Genomic DNA, 19576 nt, shown 5'->3' on the forward strand with positions numbered 1-19576 from the left:
GAATGAAGAGAATGAGTGGGATGGAGATGTGGAATCCGTGGTCACACACGGACCTATAGAGAAGGTGACGATGGAGGAAGTAGAGAAAGCAGTTAGAGAAATGAAACTAGGTAAGGCGACAGGGGTTTCGGAAGTGGCGGCTGAACATATTAAAGCGAGTGGGGTGATAGGAATTGAAGTTATGATGAGAATTGCTAACAGTATGTTTGATGATGAAGGTATACCTGAGGATTGGCGACACAGTGTGTTGGTGCCGTTGTATAAGGGCAAAGGAGATGTGAGAGATTGTGGGTCATACAGGGGTGTGAAATTACTAGAGCACGGAATGAAGGTAGTGGAGAGGGTGCTTGAGAGGAGGTTGAGAAGTATGGTGACAGTTAATGAAATGCAGTGTGGGTTTATGCCTGGTAGGGGAACGGTGGATGCGTTGTTCATGGCGAGAATGTTGCAGGAGAATTATAGAAAGAAGAAACGAAGATTGTACATGTGTTTTGTGGATCTAGAAAAGGCTTTTGATCGAGTACCGAGGAAGGTCATTGAATGGGCGTTGAGGAAGAAAGGAGTGAATGAGAGACTTGTTAAAGCTGTGATGCAGCTGTATGAAGGGGCAAAGACAAAGGTGAGGGTTGGAAGAGGGATGTCGGACGCTTTTAGTGTTAAGGTAGGAGTGCATCAAGGATCAGTGTTATCACCGTTTCAGTTTGCAATTGTGATGGATGTTGTGTGTGGAAACATAATGGAGGGGTTGTTATTTGAGATTTTGTATGCAGATGATTTAGTCTTGATGGCTGATAGCATGCAAGAATTGCAGTTAAAATTTGACAGATGGAAAAGTGTTATTGAAAAGAAAGGGTTAAAAGTTAATATTGGTAAGACGAAGGTAATGGTGAGGGAAGGTGGGGAACGAGTGATAAGTAAAATAGACCCCTGTGGGGTATGTGATAGGAGAGTGAAGGCTAACTCTGTATTGTGTATAGGATGTCAGAAATGGGTGCATAAGAGATGTAGTGGTGTGAGGGGGGCACTGAAAAAGGTGGAAGGCACGTTCAAATGTAAGAAATGTGTTCATGGTGTGATTAATAGGACGGACGCAAGGACGGGGTTGAGTGATGGTATTGAAAGAGTGGAAAGCTTTGTTTACTTAGGGGATAAGCTGAATGCGGATGGAGGATGTTTTGAGGCAGGTACCGGCTGAGGTCGTGTTGGGATGGATGAAATTTGGGGAACTGGGGGGGGTATTGTTGGGAAAGAAATGGTAGTGAAAGATGAAAGGGAGGGTATATAAAGCATGTGTGAGAGCAGCGATGATATATGGTGGTGAAACTTGGGTGTTGAGGAGAGAGGAGGAAAGTGTACTGCAGAGGGCTGAAAGAGCTATGGTGAGGATGATGTGTGGGGTTAAAGTGAAGGATAGGAGGAGTAGTACAGAGCTGATGTCAATGATGGGACTGAATGAGGACATTGTGACATTGATAAGGAGATCAAGATTGCGGTGGTATGGACATGTGTTGAGAAGGGATGAAAGGGTCGGGATTAGGCGAGCGTTGGAGTTCGAGGTTGAAGGAGTGGTAGGAAGGGGTCGTCCGCGATTGGGATGGAGAGAGCAGGTGGAGAAGGACAGGGTGAAAGCGGGGTTGCGTGATACTGAGGCGAGTGACAGATGTGGATGGAGTCGAGGGGTATTTCGGTTTCATCATAGGTAGCCAAACGGTAACCCCCGATCTCGGGGAAAATGCCGTCTAAATGTGTGTTTGTTTGTTTGTTTGTAACCTGCATCCCATTAGAATGTCCAATTTTTTCGGGCACAATAAATGCATCGATGGTGTCAAGACTCAGTTCAGCTTTGGGAGGTATGTTTGCCTGGAAAAAAAAACATTTTGAGAATAATTCAAAATTTTATGGATAGCAAACAGTGCAGAGTTAGTTGGGCTAATTTAAAAATTGCTAAAAAGGTACCATACATCTTAAAAATTGTGCGAATAAGTATGACTTGAATGCTATCAATTTTATTTTGAAAAAACTATTTAAACTGTCAGTCACAACCTAATCATATTAATTTTTTAAAGGCAACAACAATTTGGCTTACAGAAAAATAATTTAGAAATTCAAAATTAGAAATCAGACAATAAATTGAAATTAAAGAGCAAATAGATAAAAAAAATAGAATAGAAGGAAACATAGTATGATAAGAACAAAATTTAAGGTAGTCACAAAAGTACTCACCCCTTCTTTTGTAAAATATTTTAAAGTTTTTGTTTGTTTGCAAAGGATAAACTTTCTAATTTTGAACTGTTTGTTGTCTTTACCTCGTTTCCACAAGTACCCTTCCTTGGTGCGAGCCAGGTAATCAGGCAGTGGCATGCCCTCCATAAATTCTTTGCGCTCATATTTCGCACAAATCCACTGTTCCATCATTACACTATTGTAAAAAATGTTTCTGAGATAATAACCATAAGATTTATAATATATAAGAATTTGAGATGGTTTGAAATCAAAAAAATAGCAATAAAAATTTAGTAATGAAAAAATGCATGATGTGATTTACAAAGCGAAAAGTTAAATAAAAAGAAAAGGTAATAAATAAGTTAAGTGTTGGACAAACCAAGTTTGACTTTGAAAGGATAGGAAAAATAGTTGTGATGCCTTGATCGCATTCAACTACAAACCACAGTTTTATTCAAAAACTTCATAAATAATGTACAAATTTTTAAGAACAAAATTATAGAAATAAAACAAACATGGGATCATTATATGTAGGTCTTCGATAACAAGGAGGCATCTTTCTTTCATATGTACTGTTACTTATTTTGTTACCAATATCTTGGATAAGCTGTGGCGAACAATGAAAAATGTTGAACAAATTCTTTAAATAAAAATTCGAAATTGAAACCTTGATATCAAGCTCTGTGAAATCGTTTGAAGTTATTGGCATGACTCTATTTAAACCAGGTTTGAGTTGTTCATGGAATTTTGCACATTGAGCACATAAAAATATTCCTATTGAACAGGACACATGAGTCACATCTAGAAAAAAAGTACAAAAAACAAAGACATATCAGGTTCTTTTCTGATGGTCTATTTAAAAAGTGTCGTCTGTTTAGATGATTTGGTAGATTTTATAAAAATATTTAAAAAGTAACTAAAATGATTCACCAATGTAATTATGAATATCAGCATTATTACTTCAAGCCTCAATTTAATTGAGACCTTACAACCTTGCCCAGTTAAAAATCTTTGCATCAAACCTCAACAGCAGCAAAATATTAAATGATTAAAATAATTTATAAAGCGCAATGACACATCAACGAAAAAAGTGAATGTTTGCACATTTAATTTACTTATGCAGAACTAGTGTGTGGTTGTAAAGTTGATACAGTCTTCAAGTTAGCTTGGTTGGTAGAAGCAGAGTGTCAGGGTCGGTCTGAGTCGAAGATTTATGCTAGTCAGAATTTTTTGAGAGACAGAAGTCTGATATTTTTCATCTGACTCCGGAAAGTGTTACAAATTTTTTTAATTTTTATTTTCAAAATATTTTTTTAAATCATGTTTTTTAGGAAAAATATTTGTAGTGATACACATTTATCTATAACACTGAAGATACCTAAATGCAAACAATGTGGATAAAATCATATAATTTTCTGTCAGTGTGTTTTGAAACATAAATATAAAATTATTTTACTAAGAAAAACAATTACATTGACTGATTTTAAGTGTTTTTTAAAATAGCTATCATTTAGTAGTAATTTTTAAGTGAAATTATAATGCAAAAATTGAAAATTTTTCCTTGGGAGTTGGAACTCAAAGACAGAATTTTTGAGGAGCTGGAGACACTCTGGGTAAAAGTACCAAATCTTGCACAACTACTTATTATACAGCATGAGTGTATAAAGCGGAGCTTGCGCATGCATAAATATACGTTGTATGGTGTGGGTAGCAGAGTCTTTGTTGAAACCCAAAGATTTAAATATAGGAATAAAATTTAACCAATTCTGCAACTATCAAAGCAACATAATAAACAACAAAAAAAATCAACTTTTAATTTTTCATGTCACAATTTATGTGATATGGAAATTAGAACCGCTCTCTAAAAATAACATTAAATTAAGGTGCCATACATCTTTAATTAAAGTTCTTATCCCTTAAACTAATTATTTAATATGTGAAATTACTGAATAATTTTAAATGCCAGAGGTATCTAAAGTAAGAAAACTAAAAGATTCTTGACATTCAAATGACATATTCTATTTACACTGTACAGTTTTGTTTCTGATGTGATTGAAACATGCATTTTCAAATCAAGTAGATGTCCTAGAATAAGTATAAATGTAATGTAAAACGTAAAATAATTATAAACATTTATAATTAAAAACAAGTTGTATTAGAATAATTTCTTAAAAATGTATAGTACATTGACTCTAACCAACTAAACTATTACATTATAATATTAAAAATGATATACGAACAACACCTACCTAAATTGTATAAAAAGAAAAACATTGTACAACACTTTATCTGTCTTATACAAAATATTAAATCCCTCAGTTAGTAGTTAGTTGGTAGCTTGATATATAAACAATAGATTAACATTGAGAATAAAAAATTTGTTTGATAAAATAGATGGATAAACAATAAAATAAACACTAAAAAAACTAAAAATTTGTTTGATAAAATAGATAGATAAACAATAATGAATAAAATAAACACTAAAAAGACTAGCATCTATAATATAATTTTATATAAGTAATTATGATTCATATGAATTATTTGAAATGAAGGAGGTTAAAGAAAGAGGAAGACCTTACCAAAAAGTAACAATTTGTGTATAATAAACAAATTAAATTATTCAAAATTAAAATTTTATTAAATTAACAAAAACACGACCACCAACATTTCGATTTACAATCGGAACAATTGTTATTTTCAGGAAGTTTTTTCAGGTCCTGAATTCGTGATATCAGAGTAGGGTTCGTTGGACGGCTCTGAACCTCCGTTTTTTCCTCATTGCTATACATAATATAAAATTTATAAATACAAGATATTGTTTAAAAAAACTAAGTTATAAGTTATCAGGATGATAAAAGACTTTTATTTTAAAAGTTAAGTGAAAACGATCCAAGAAGTTAGCAACAGTATGAAGCAAACGAAGCAAACGAAGCCACACATAGGATGTCGCTATCAATCAATCAATCAATCAATCTTCGTTTTGCGTCCAGAGACCCGGTTTCCCGAGGTAGGACGTTGTTTTCTTTGCCATCAACTTTTTGCGCCAAATTAGACGATCAGTTGTATTCATTTCATTTAAATTTAGAGCTTTCATGTCTTGCTCGATTGTTTGCGACCAGGACTTCTTTGGACGGCCTTTGGGACGTGTGCCAGGTACTTCAACATCTGCAAAAAAAGTTATGGCACTGTTTCTACTTCGTTTGACATGACCAAACCACCGCAGACGGTGTTGCCGGCATTCGTCCTTTATATCATCTAAACAAGAACGACGCAGGATTTCGGTAGATTTGATGTGGTCCTTCAGACTAATTCGTTGCATCCATCGGAGCATTTTCATGTCGGTTCGTTGAAGTTGTTGTTCCAGTTTGGTTGCCATTGGCCATATTTCTGCACCATATAACAACACCGGACGTATCACAGATTTATAAAGTCTTGATCGTAGTGGTAGTGGGATGTCACGCCGCATCAAATCTTTTCGTCTATTCGTACAGCAGAAAAAAAGACTAACAAGCATAATTATTATGCAATTGCATGAAATAAATCAATTAAAAATAATTAACATGAATAAAATCTTTAAAAACGAATATATATTTATTAATGAATTTAAAAAATGTAAAATTTGATGAGTTTGATGAATAATTGTTCTTGGAATGTGCGTTCAAGGTCCAGTATAGGTATAAGTATGTATTTGTTACTCATATTTCACATATATATATATATATATATATATATATATATATATATATCACATAATATACACACAGGTTTCTTTTTTTAATCATCATCCATCTCAGGGCCTTATAAACAAGAGCACGAAAAATATGATATAATTTGGCGTGTTATATACTTGTGACAGTTTCATTTTTATATTTTAGGTCTCGAAGTTATTTCTGTCATCAGTCCACTGCTTTTTGCATTAAAAAAATTTTGTTCAACAGCTGTATTTTACGCTAAGATGGCAGTAATTGCGTCCTTTGAAACAAAAAAAAAACAATTTTTATCAACTTGTAAGTCGTGAAATCTTTCTTTTGAATTTTTCATAAAATGAAGTACTTTCTATAAAAATTTTTTTCATTAGAAACTTTATTGTACAGATTTAATATTTCAGCATAAAACCGCATACCTAAAAGACGGAAAATCGACAAATCTTAATAAATTTGAGATGTAAAAAATGTTTCTAGTTACTGAGCCAAACCAGTATTATATTACAAAGAGTTGGCTTGAAGATCAATTGATAATTCTTATAAATTTAACTAAAAGCTAGTACAGTAAAACGTTACGGGAATCAAAAATTAAGATTTTTTCTGGCAGGAAAAAAGAACACTATAGAATTAAAAAGTGTAAATGCAAAAAAAAATCTCTCTTTAGAAACAAATTGGAGTCTTGTGGATGCAGATGATTGTAAAATCATGCAAAAATTTTTTCTTTGGCGGGATGTGTAATTAAGCTTTTGGTCATTGAACCGTAATTTTATGTAAAAAACGATTATTCACTAAAATTTCACTGCATCACTTATAGTAGATGCGTGACGTCATTGCTTTCTTGCTTCCACTAGAGCATATCAAGGAGGACGTATCAGAGATGGTTCTGCTAGCTTAATGGAGCATCCCCTACGTAAAATGCTGATGACATTTAACTGCACGTATGCTAATTATTCCTTAACAAAAATTATGCTAACAGCACATAGGCTAATGACCTTTTAGCACTATATACTAATAAATGCCATGCAACGTACAGTATTTTTTATAACGTAATTTTTTAATGGTGCCAATAGTAAATAAGAAAGAATAATATTTAGAATAAAAAGTAGGTGCATATAATGTAAAGTTTTTTTGCTCGCGTTTATGAATGAATGTTACATGAGCGTGTATTAGTTGTTTGGCGCGCTTGTTGTATTGAGTGATCTGATATGCATGCTGCTAAAACGTTGTACAAACAGGTTTTGGATGCATGCCGGTGGAATGTTATGTGAAGGGTTTTTTTATGTGAATAGTATGGCGAGAGTAAAGTGAGTATATTTGAGAATGAATGATTGCTCATGTGAATGAAAATATAAGTATTTTGGGACAATTGTTTGTTTTTAGTTTTTCGAATTTGGTTTTCGAGTTTTGGAGTTTTTTAATTAATTTTTGAGAAAGTTTTCGAGTAAGTTTTTGATAGTATTTGGTGTAGTTTTTGGAGGTAGTTCGGTTCCTGGCGTGTTAGGTTTTGGTCATTTGGTAATTTGTGATATTGTTCTGAATTTAGTTACTGTGTTCTGTTGCTGTTTTAATTTAGATCAACATTTATCTTGCTGAGTAAGTTTATTTTCTTTCTTGTTTGTAAAAAAATTTAAATCAGTTAGCTTTTGTTTGTCTTGTTCAACATATAAAACCTGTATGAAGAGGACTTGTCAGCGGTTAGTAAAGCCGGATTGACCGACTGGCAAGCAGGGCGCGAAAGCATTTCCGCCCGGCCCGTGTTTTCCGACCCGGAGAAAAACATTTGTGAGGAGGCGAGTCTCAGCCAAAAGCAAGACTGCCTAGGCTGGCGGCGGCGTCTGCCGGTATTCAAACAGAGAAAAGATTCCGCCTCGCGGCAAAAATTCACATTATTAATTATAAATAATCTTTTTCTTTCATTTTTTGATTGTTTTGTCCAGCTTTCTTTAACTATCATGATTGCGACATTTTTCTTTCCTTTGTTCACCCATCAGAAATATGATGTCACTTGTTATCCCTTTCTGAACTTTTCTTTGCTTTTAAACAGGTATAACTTTCCTTGCTGATTCTGTGAGAGCATCTCTAAATATTTCACATTTAGATTTATTTACGTCTTCCGTCAATAACTGAAAACAATTTCGTACTTCAACGTTATACTTGACCTTGATCTCATCATTTTGTGACAGACTGACAAAATTCAAACGTTTTGGGTCAACTTCTTTTTTGATTTTCTTTAGTTTTATTCTAATAGCAGAAAAGCTCGAACAAGTGAACCAATTTATATATCTGGGCAGCCTCATAACTGATGACAATAATTGTTCGAAAGAAATTGATAGAAGAATAGCAATCGCGAGAGGAATGTTTGCATTTTTGAAAGTAATATTGAAAAACGGTAATGTATCTACAAAAACAAAGTTAAAGATCGTAGAAGCGTGTGTGTTTTCTACATTGATGTATGCATGTGAGGCTTGGACGTTGAAGAAAAGAGACAAAGGCAAACTGGAAGCATTCGAGATACATTGTTATAGAAAGTTGCTGGGAATCAGTTGGAGACAAAAGATAAGAAACGATGCCATAAGAAAACAACTTGGAAGACAAAAAACTGTGTATGAAAGGGTCAAGGAAAGAAAGCTGGGTATCTTTGGGCACATCTGCAGAATGACAGACGACAGACTGATCAAAAAAGTACTGATGAGAAAGGGGGACTGGAAGAAAAAAGTTGAAAGACCTGTGAGGAAGTGGATGGATGATATCACGGAATAGACAGGGGTTGGAACATTGAGCTCAATGAAGATGGCGAGGGAAAGAAAAGGATTTTGGAGAGATAGAAGAATACCATCGGCCTCAACGGTCCCTTAAGGGACTACAGAGGATCATTGTTGGTAATAATTTAATCATTTGTGACACACCATTCAATCAACTTTTTTCTTCTTTCATTTTTTTTCACCTGTCCTATAAGGACCAACCACGTCATATATTTTTTCTAAGCCAACTTTTGCATTCAAGTCACCCATCATAATTACAGTTTTTTGACATTTAGCTGTTTTTAAAGCATCATCAAAATCGCTAAAAAGCATTAAGATCTTCTTCACTGCTTTCAGACGTTGGCGCATAAACTTGAAGAACAGCTAGGTTGAAAAGTTTAGTGTGTATTTTGACCGAAAATATGACACCACCCAAAAACCTTCTAAATTTTAGACATTTTTTTGTTCAATTTTTACGTTTGTGTAACCTCCAGAGAGTAGATAAATTTGCTTTCTTAGTAGATAATGACACATGATTTCTTCCAACGAATTTTGTTCAAACCCAGAATTCTGAAATTCATTCCTTTCATTTCTTGTTTTACGTTTTCAAATATTCCTGTCTGGTACAACGTTCTAACGTTCCATATTGACACAGTAATATAGGTGTATTTAACTTGTCGCTATCATATTTAGTTTGTGTCTGCTGATGGTTTTTTTGGCAAAAGTTGTGGACAGTAAGTTGACAGTAGGGGCCGTTCATAAAGGATGTCACGCTTCAAGGGGTGGAGGGGGTCCAAATATTTGTGACACTTTGTGACGAGGGGGAGGGTGGTGAACACAAGTGTGACGTTCCTTTTTTAAATAAACAAAAATAGAGTTACCAAATATACCAAAAAAAGAATGCCCATGTACTCCGTTGATTTTAGTTTCACAGCAACTGGCCAGCCTTTGGAAGGAAAGCAATTCGTGATCTTCCATATTAATTTGTTATATTTAAAATATTGTAAGAACATTTAGATATCAAACTATTGTCATATAAACTTGTCATTCATTATTTTGATATCGATAAAAAATAAAATGCATAGAACAATTACTTTGTTTAATCACTCTTCACAAAGAGGGGGTGGGGTAAAGCTTTGTGACGTGCTTATTTTTGGCTGGTTGGTCGATTTGTGACAGTTTGGGACACGGGGGAAGAGGGGGTCAAAAAACCGTTAAAAAAGCGTAACATCCTTTATGGATAGTCCCTTACTTGCTGTCAACTTTTCTGCTACGTTCTGTTGGTTTTTTTTAAAGTTAAAACGGTTTTCCATAGAAAAATTATTTTGACCTTCCGTGGCATGCTATCGTTAAATATTGACATTATTATGTCGACTATTGTAAATTGTTTTCCTAATTGTTTCTGTCACTCATCATTTTTTAAGTATTTATAGGTGACGGCGCATCTTTCTTCGCGTGCACCTATTTTTTTAGTATTTTCTTTATTTTTATAAAATGTCCGCTCTTGATATTGCCAATCAAAAAGCACCTCAACCGTCGGCCCTCCACGAATATGTATTGCAAGGAAGTATTTTAGAAAATCACAGGGATCTACTTCTCAACAGGCTCAAGGGTTTATGTGACATGGCTGACAGCGTTCCTGAAAAGTTTAACGACCATGAGATGGTTTATTCATTAAGTGAGTAAATTTTTTTTAAATTAGTTTAAAATAAAATTTGAGGTTTATTTCATATTATAAAATATTATATAAAATAAATTATAATATAATAAAAATAATTAGTTAGAGTTAGAACATTTGCAATGCATAAATATATCAGGGTTCTTCATCAACAAATTAATGCTTTTAAATAGCAATTAACGCTGCAATTGGTTGATTAAAAAATCTGGTTCGGAGAATTTATGGTAAAACGTGAGATAGGTACTCCTATGGTGTCCACGTTTACAATCATAATGTACTTTTAATAAATTAACTCCGCCCATTTTGAATTATTTAGCGCTTGATTATTTATTTATAATTTTATATCAAATTGAAAATAATTTAATACAAGTTAATTCTTAGGTAAGTTTTTTAGATCATTACTTGTCAAATATCAATGGCTTATGGAGTGGTTAACAGGGTTAGGGTTAGGGCCTCCATTTTTAACAAAATTTTCAATCATTTCACAAATGATTGATAATTTTAACCACTCCATATTTGTGAAATGATTGAAAATTTGGTTAAAGAGGGAGGCCCTAACCCTATTAACCAGTCCATAAGCCATTGATTGCTATCAAAACAGAAATTTACTCATATTTTAACTTTTTTTTATTTAATGTTCACTATTTCAACTTTTTAACAAGTAATAATCTAAAAAACTTACCTAATTAAATTATTTTCAATTTGATATAAATAAATAATCAAGTGCTAGATAATTCAAAATGGGCAGAGTTAATTTATTATAAGTACATTATGATTGTTTGTAAGCATGGACGATACCATAGGAAAATCTATAGCAACTGTTAACATTTTGTTTATTATTCCTATTAAATGCATGCATGTGTTTATGTCATTGATGGTTTATTAATTTAATATGTAAGAATATATATTGCAATATATATCATGACAAATATATGTCATATACAACAAGCATAAAGTGTGCTGACAGCTATTGAAGTATATCAAAGTTTCAAACAAGCCTAGCATGTCAATCATATGACAGGTGTGGTATTTTATAGTTTATTTTATAGCATAATCTAATGACAGAATTATTCAGCTTTAAAAAAATATACAACTGTAGTATGTACTATCACAGCATCATTTTGCTAAGGTGCTTTTTGTAGTGTTTTATCATTTGATGAACCATGGTTAGATCTTTAAATGATCATAGCTCAAAATGTTATGGACAGGTTTAAACTATTTTTTCATTTAATTTATGCAACATTTTTTCAAATAACAGTGGTAATATAATTGAGAAATGAATAGTACAAATATTTAAATTCATTTTAAAGTTGTTACCTATTGTGCTTTAACATGCATGTGAATTATGTCAGACATCTGACACTAATAGATAGTTTGAATAATTATAACTGATGAATTATGATATATTTCAACAAAATATGATGTATTTGACCAGTGAATGTATGAATACAGACTTCAGTCAAGCTTATATTTCCAGGTCATGGACTAAGTCGACTGCTATAGTTAAATTCCTGTATAAATCACTTTAATAACGTTTGATTAATGTTTTAATTCATCAGCTTTGGAAATAAAATATTTACAGTTAAATTCTTTCTTCATTACCTGTAATAAAACTATTAATTGAGAGTATTAACACAAAAATATATTTAAATCCGATTATATCAAATCTATGAACATAAATGAGATTAATTTATGTCTCATATATATATATATATGAGATATATATATATGCAATATTTGATAAAAACTACCAAAAGTTTACGATTGAGCTTTTCAATATTTCTAACAGTAATTTTGTAATTGTTATCCAATTTATTAAAATTAATTAGAAAATCATTGGTGCTCATGGTGAGGCGTATATGGACCATATTTCGATTTTACTCTTTACTCATCTTCAGTGCTTATATAGGAATATTTCCAGATTTTACAATTTTGTGTGTGCAAAGTTCTTTTATTCTGCTTTGTTCTGTGCAAAGTGCTTTTATTCCGCTATGTTCTGCCCGTTTATTATATCCTGGTCCTGTCCATTTATTGTATCTTTGTTCTGTTTTATTCTCTTTCCTTGTAAACTCTTTCAATAAAATTCTTCTGGTCCTTAGTGATGGTGATATTCTTTGCTGCTTGTTGATTTGCGGTTTTCTTTGGTCAGTGAAGATCACTCCAGCAATTCTTAGATGGCTGTGGTTCTTGTTACCGTGTATTATGCTAGTATTGTTTACTAATATTTCTTGAGATGAGATCGTTTGATGTATTGTTTCCAGGTGTGTTCTAATAGCCCCTTCTCTTTTGTGCATCATATTTTATGAGTATTATAAATAAATAACAATATTTTATCAAAAAGCAAACAAAATAAGTTATTTTGACACATAACAAGATAAATTAAAATATTGATTTACACATACAAACTCCCATTGTCACAACTCATTGCAGCAATTATCTTGAGTGAGTGTTCTATATGTTTTTTCAGTTTAATGTTGTAAACCTTTTTTATGATTGCAGCATTACATTTTGGTTTTTGAGCTTATTTTAAAAGCAATTTTAATAATTTTAACATTTTTTTGTTTTACCTTATATTCATTATTCAAAAATAATGTTTAAAATAAATAATTTTTTGTTTGAAATTTTGAATGCAAATACCTATTTTATAAACATAAAATATGTCACGAAATGTTAGGCAATATAACTATAATATTATAGTAGTTAAACAGGTCAGAAATTACTGTTCAGATGAGTATTTTAAAAACATACTTGATTAACTTGGATTTTTGTTATTAATTAATTAATTAATTAACTAATATAAATAAACAGGGGGACCTCCGCCATGCATTCCTGTTGTTTTAGGAGTCAGGCATGCAATTGACTTTCCTGACGATCCTTGGTTGGTAGATGCTTAACTAACTGTTTATGCTAAATTTTACTAATCTATAACTATTTTGCAGGCATGTGCGCTTCATGAGTCAACCTGACACAAGTGATAAATCAAAAAGCACAATAATAAAAACATTTGTTGATTCAGCAACAACTTCCAGCATCACCCAGTTTTTAACTGAAATGGGATTCATGTCTGTTTGAAATGCTATGCTACATATTCGAGTAACTTTTATTATTTTAATTTGTAAAAAGCCAGTGAAGTGCAGAAATAAAAAGATTAAAATTTGTTTTTAGAAGTAATAGTTGATGACTAAAATGTTCATTAGTGTATGTAGGAAAGCAGTAACATTTATAAGTATAAGCAACCTAGGAAAATGTTTAATAATAAACTAAAATGCATTTATGATTATTATAATTTATAAGTTTCAAAATATTAAATAGGATTGGTATTTGGTCAAATTGTTTTTTTATTTGCACTGTTTTTTAGGTTCTGCTAGAGTTTGATGGCAGGGAAAAACACAGATTTGCTTTTGTGAATTCAATACAATATACCTCAGGAAGTGATAAGATAGTGAAATAAGGGAATTGCTGGTAAAAAAATTATTGTTCATATTTAAATAAGCTATTTGTTAAGAAAAAAGCAGGAACACTAATAAAGATTGACAAATGTTTACGAAATTCAATGTGCAAGTTAGCGGGTATCAAAACCTACCACCAAGTTCTCTGCTACTCATTGTAGTTATTGAAAAAATTGGTAGATGGATCTGAAGTGGGCTACTTTGAAAATTTTTGTATGTTAATGTGATGATCTGGTACATATGGCAAAATGTGAAAATAAAGTAAAACATACTGAAATAAAAGAGAAGTTATGTGACGAGGAAAGGGAGATGACCTAAAAAAAAGTAGTTTACAAAGTAGGTAAGGTAAAGTTTTGGGAAATATCAGTGCTATGTTCAGAAATGTGATAAGCATAGAGTGTGTTTTGGCTTATATAAAAGGCTTTAAATTTTCAGTTTTTATTTTCAAATGATGCAAGTTCTGTAAAAATTACAACACAAAATGTAGGATATTGGTAAATAAAGGTTTTAAGGAGTTACAAATTTTACTTCTAAGAAATGTGCTGATCAAGGATTTGGATCAGATAGAACAGTTGAAAATAGAATGAAAGGAGCTTGGACAAAATTTAAAGAAATGATTTTCATGGTGACATATATTAGGCCTATGTAAAAAGCTGTATGCTATTTAGATGTGAAGCTTGGGCGATAGAACATTTATAAAAAAAACATTCTCCTTTATGAATGGTATCAGTAATAAAAATTTATAGGTAGGGATGAGATAAAATGATTAGGTAGATGTAATTAGTTTTATTACATTGAGATGGTTTGGTCACATAGAAGAAAAAGATTGGGGCGTTTGTTTGAAGAGTAAAAAATGTATATCTTTCGATACTGTAAAATTGAGTAAAGTGTAGGACTAAAGCTTACCAGGAAAAGTGTCAATTGACTGAGAGCAAAGCATTTAAAACTAGACATTTCACAGATTCAGGATGATTAGAGTACATGTTGAAGTCTGCGATCATGCACTAAAAGCCTATTCTGATCCTGATATAATTTATATTATTATTAAGAGCAGTTTGTATATGTATATGTACAATATAAATTTATTAAATATTTAGCAAATAAATTTATTAATTAAATTAATATTATTATTAAATTAAATTATTATTATTATTAAATTATTATTTATTAATTATTTATTAATAAATTTATTATGTATATATACCATTTATTCTAGGCTTGATTATGAATACGTTATTAATGGCTATGTCTTTCGAAAAGGAAGGTTAAAAATTACTGTCTCACGCTTGAGTAAAGTTTGTAATTAAGCTTATTTCTACACTTTGTTTTGTTGCTTCTTTTGTAGATTTAAGCCCAATTATTATTTTTCATTTCAATTGATTTTGGCTGGTGTGTTTTATAAGATTTGTTTGTTTTGACCAATAAGACATTTTTTGACATCTTATAAATTGATAGTCAAAACGAACTGCTAATTCATTCAGTATATCATATGATGTATAGTCATGTGTCAAAGTTGTACGCTCAAACAAATGACCTTTATGGAAATGTTTAACTGAAGTCATTGCATGCATTGATTATTTTTAGTTGGTTTCTAAATAACAGTATGACGATTTACCAGGCGCAGCTGCATTAGAGGCGCCCGGAGCCATCATCCGCAAACAAAAATGTTTTGAGTCGTTTTTACAAATCGGACATAGATTTACTATTTTTTGAGTTCCGTTGGCTAGCTATTCCAAACCTGTGGAGCAGCGACCTGAAATCTGCAACTTGAGAATTTTGATTTAGCTATGGTAGTGTTAAGAAAACTGCAGAATGTTTTATTATGCTCATGGTAAGAAAAAGATAAATAATGGAATATAGGCAATTAGATTTTAGGACTTTGAAGACAAGAAGTGCGATTGCACTGAAAGCCAATGCAGTTCTTTTAGAAACAATGAGGAGCAAGAATGTCCAACCGAATTGTTGGCATAGTTGGATGCCATATTTAACACGAGTTTGGCTCAAACACATATTGTTTGGTTATATTTTACGTTTGTTTTTTTTTGATAAATTTTTTTAAAATGATCAGATACTAAATTTTAATATTAAATACATGAAAAAGTTTCTACATAAAAATTGTTTAAACGTATCATGTCTGAATATAATCACATCAAAAATTTGAATGCAATTGACCACCTATAAAGTCCCACAGCCTCACTCACATTTTTCAATTATTTATTCCAAAACATTGCTAGACTGATCTTCAACAAAACTCTTGCTCCAGCTCTTCTGTTTTTCCTCTAATTCTTCATTGGCTTCCTGTATCCGATCGAAAAAACTCAAAATTGCGTTCCTAACCTGTTAAATAATATTGTCAAAATCTCCAGCAATCTACACGACCTCATATTTCGTCATAAGCATGTTAGATCGCTCTGCAGATCTTCAACAGGCTTTTTAAACATTCCTATTGCCAAACCCCAACTCGCTAGCCGTGTTGTGACAATGTTCGTCGCTAAGTCTTTTCAAAAAAGACCAAATGTTCATCTTTTCAATATATGAGCATAGGTTCCGGTGCCTCTAAAGCAGCGATGCTTATTGGCGCTATATAAATATTTTTATTTTTTTGACATAGCCTCGTAATTTGGGCCATTGTGGGTAGGTGTTCAAGAATTGAAAAATCAAGAACTTTGTTTAATATTGATCAAACATGAGTATAATTTTCTTTACATGGTAACATAACATGGCTTAGCTGTTTTGTTTTGAAACTCTGCGTCGCATATGAAGGTTTACATTTGCGTATATATACGCGCCGTATTATCTGTTGAAATTGGGTTCATTAGTTAATGTTGGCTTCTGTTACATTATCTCTCTTATTTATATTTTTTATTAATTTGAAACAAAAAGTTGCTCAGTCCAGGAAATACTGACTCAACAGAACTACTCTCAAATCAGTATTTGGTGGAATTAAGTATTATTTCCCTTCATGGACAAGTGCCAATTCAGGAAGATATGAAAAACTTTGCTGATCAACTTAAACCGTTAGTTTTTTTTTAATTTTAATGGCAACTTTAGTTTAGTTTATTGTTAAAGTATTTATGCATTCTAAAAAAATGATTTAAGATAAACTTTGTCTGTTATATATGTAATTTCATAAGGATTTTATAATTTTTTTCTGTCAGCTTTTTCATAGATACTAGGCTATTTTTAATTATCAATTATTTCGTTATCTCAGTACTATTACGTAATCAAGTTTTTTTTCTCCTCTCATTCGTCTATTGGTTAAACTGGCCATGTGGTCAATAGAATATTTGCCAACTTCCAATCACCACAATAAATCACAAACCATGCATTTGAACAGAGCGTAAATGGAGTAATAAAATGTATTTGTTGATTCTCAAATATGAACTAAAAATTCTAACATTGATGTGCATAAATTGTCAAATCAAAGTGTGAAAACGCTTTGGTTCACCAACTTCTAAGCCCTATTTTATAAACAAACGAGATGTTCAATTTAGAAAAAAAATTTGTGCAAAGTGCACAACAAAAAGTCTGCAAAATCACAATAATGATCAAGAAAACGGAAAATATTTTTGATGGAATGCAGACTCTAGAGAAAATGCATTGTGTTCCTAAAAATGTACACACAGTTTGGATAGTTGTGGACTGGATGATGTTTGTTATAGTTTTGTTGTTTAGAAAAACGTGTGGATATTGTTCAGAAAATTATAAAACTGTATGACAGTAGCTTGATAGACTGTTTTATTGTGTACTGAAACGTATACACTGTAAATCTGTATAACATACCTTTATAAAATGTTATATGGTATATTGAAATGTCTATAAGGCAGGTGTTAAAAAACTAACCGTACTGTAACTCTTCCCTATCGACAATTTTATCAAACAATCTGGTGTATTTTTCCACCAGTACTCTGACGACACTCACTTTCATATGTTCGTTCATACGTCAAGTACTTCTTCAAACATTAAACGTCTCACAACTTGTACCAAAAACTTAACTCGCTTGGTTTATACTCAATTTTTTCAACTAAGTCTGAAAACTTATTTATTTGTATGAAACGGCTAAATTACGATTTCAAAAACATTCATAAACTAAAAGTTTTGCAGGCTCAGACCTACCCATCATCAACTTTATCAAACTTATTGGAGTAACCTTTATAAACACTAATTGACAACCACGACTTTTCATCATCAAGAGAGCATGCAATTAAAACTTACATGCTATTTCGCACATCAAGCGTCTATTGACAGGTGAGATTACCTCAACACTTAATCTTGTCTCGGTTTGATTACTGCTAGTCCTGGGCATGACATAAAACTGCATTTACGCTGCCTTGCGTGTTTTTGAGCAAAAGGCTAGGCCTACCGCTTATAACTGGTGGTTGTCGTCAGGATGGTGTCCGGATGTAAAAACTTTTTCCCAAATTATTCATATGCCATCACAAAGAAAAACAACGGCCTCTAGTCCCCAGCAGGCCTTAAGTGGTCAAGGGGTGCCAAGAATCCCTAGGAAGTATGCAATAGCTGAGGGATGTTGCAGAAAAATTCAGAACGGCCCCTCTATGGTACTTAGACTTGGAAAGCTCAATGTTAGATCACTAACTGGCCGCAGCATGGAAATCGCAGAAATGTCGAGCGTAGAGGGATTGACATCTGCTGCCTTCAAGAAACCCGATGGAAATCGAATGGTGTCTGTCATGTCAACTCAGACAAAGAAAAATATAAACTATTCTGGAATGGTCAAAAGAAGGCCAAAAATGGTGTTGGAATTTTTGTCAGAGAACCGCTAGCCCAAGAAGTACTGGATATTAAAAGGATTAATTCACGTCTCATGTGGGTCAAGCTTCGCCTAGAAAAGCAAACAATGATCATTTTTTCTGCATACGCACCACAGACAGGCGAATCAGAAGAGATAAAAAATGACTTCTGGGCTGCGTTCTCTGACATCATCTCAACAATACCAAAATCTGAAACAATCCTGATTGGAGGCGATCTCAACGGCCACGTTGGAGAGAAAACAGATGATATTGACAACGTACATGGCGGTTTTGGCTATGGAGAACGGAATAAAGATGGCAACCGCATCCTTGAGTTTGCTGAAAGTCACGGTTTTGTTTACTGAACACATATTTTAGAAAGAGTTTGGAACATCTCATAACATACAAAAGTGGACCATCAGCCACGCAAATTTATTTCTTCGCTGTCAAGCAACAACACCGAAGGCTATTCAAAAATGTCAAAGTTATACCTGGCGAATCATGTGTCGCCCAACATAACCTCCTTGTGGCAGACTTGGTTGTCGAACTGTCAAAACATAAGTCTAAACAAATGCCTCGGAGAATCAAAACGTGGAAGCTGCCAAAAAATATTTATCGAGAAAAATTTTAACAGATTGTCGCAACACAGTTAGACCATCAATCGCAAGCCAGTACAGATTGGAGTACATACAAAACCGTTTTGATAAACGCTGCAACTACAGTTTGTGGGAAACTGGTACAAAACGTCAGCATGAACGGGACACTTGGTGGTGGAATGACAGTGTACAAAATGCAATAGCTGAAAAGAAGCTGCATACAAGCAATGGCAAAAATCAAAGTCTGTTGATGACCATAAAATTTTCCGTGAGAAGAACAACTATGCAAGAGGTCAAGTTGCACTGGCTCCGACAGATCAGTGCAGAGAGTGGCTCACTAAAAGCAAAGGTGAACAAATGAAATCTCTGTATCGTATAGCAAAACAAGGAAAGCGTACGAAAAAAGACATAGTTGGTGCCTCATATATCAA

General features: G+C 32.8%; 3 protein-coding genes across 3 annotated transcripts in view; 2 read left to right on the top strand and 1 right to left on the bottom strand.

Moving 5' to 3' along the window:
- The window catches only part of HELRODRAFT_75990 (hypothetical protein), a gene marked incomplete at both ends in the record, with an annotated part of 9881 nt that extends 4869 nt beyond the window's left edge, over positions 1-5012 (bottom strand). Inside the window, 5 exons of the mRNA XM_009015890.1 lie at positions 1771-1860; positions 2224-2419; positions 2739-2830; positions 2891-3024; positions 4889-5012. Coding sequence (XP_009014138.1) covers positions 1771-1860; positions 2224-2419; positions 2739-2830; positions 2891-3024; positions 4889-5012 — 636 coding nt within the window. The remainder of the gene's footprint in view (positions 1-1770; positions 1861-2223; positions 2420-2738; positions 2831-2890; positions 3025-4888) is intronic.
- A 5150-nt stretch (positions 5013-10162) lies between these two features.
- Positions 10163-16828, top strand: HELRODRAFT_76268 (hypothetical protein; the record flags this gene model as incomplete). The annotated part of the gene is made up of 5 exons (XM_009015891.1): positions 10163-10346; positions 13155-13224; positions 13286-13408; positions 15012-15090; positions 16679-16828. 5 exons carry the CDS (start codon positions 10163-10165, stop codon positions 16826-16828), a joined length of 606 nt encoding a protein of 201 aa, XP_009014139.1.
- A 1600-nt stretch (positions 16829-18428) lies between these two features.
- On the top strand, positions 18429-18914 carry HELRODRAFT_75758 (hypothetical protein; the record flags this gene model as incomplete). Its single annotated transcript, XM_009015892.1, has 1 exon — positions 18429-18914. A coding segment is annotated over one exon (486 nt), but the record flags the coding sequence as incomplete, so codon positions are not given.
- Between the last annotated feature and the right edge of the window lie 662 nt (positions 18915-19576).

Source organism: Helobdella robusta, assembly GCF_000326865.2.
Source record: "Helobdella robusta unplaced genomic scaffold HELROscaffold_17, whole genome shotgun sequence".
In the NCBI taxonomy this organism is placed as follows: domain Eukaryota; kingdom Metazoa; phylum Annelida; class Clitellata; order Rhynchobdellida; family Glossiphoniidae; genus Helobdella; species Helobdella robusta.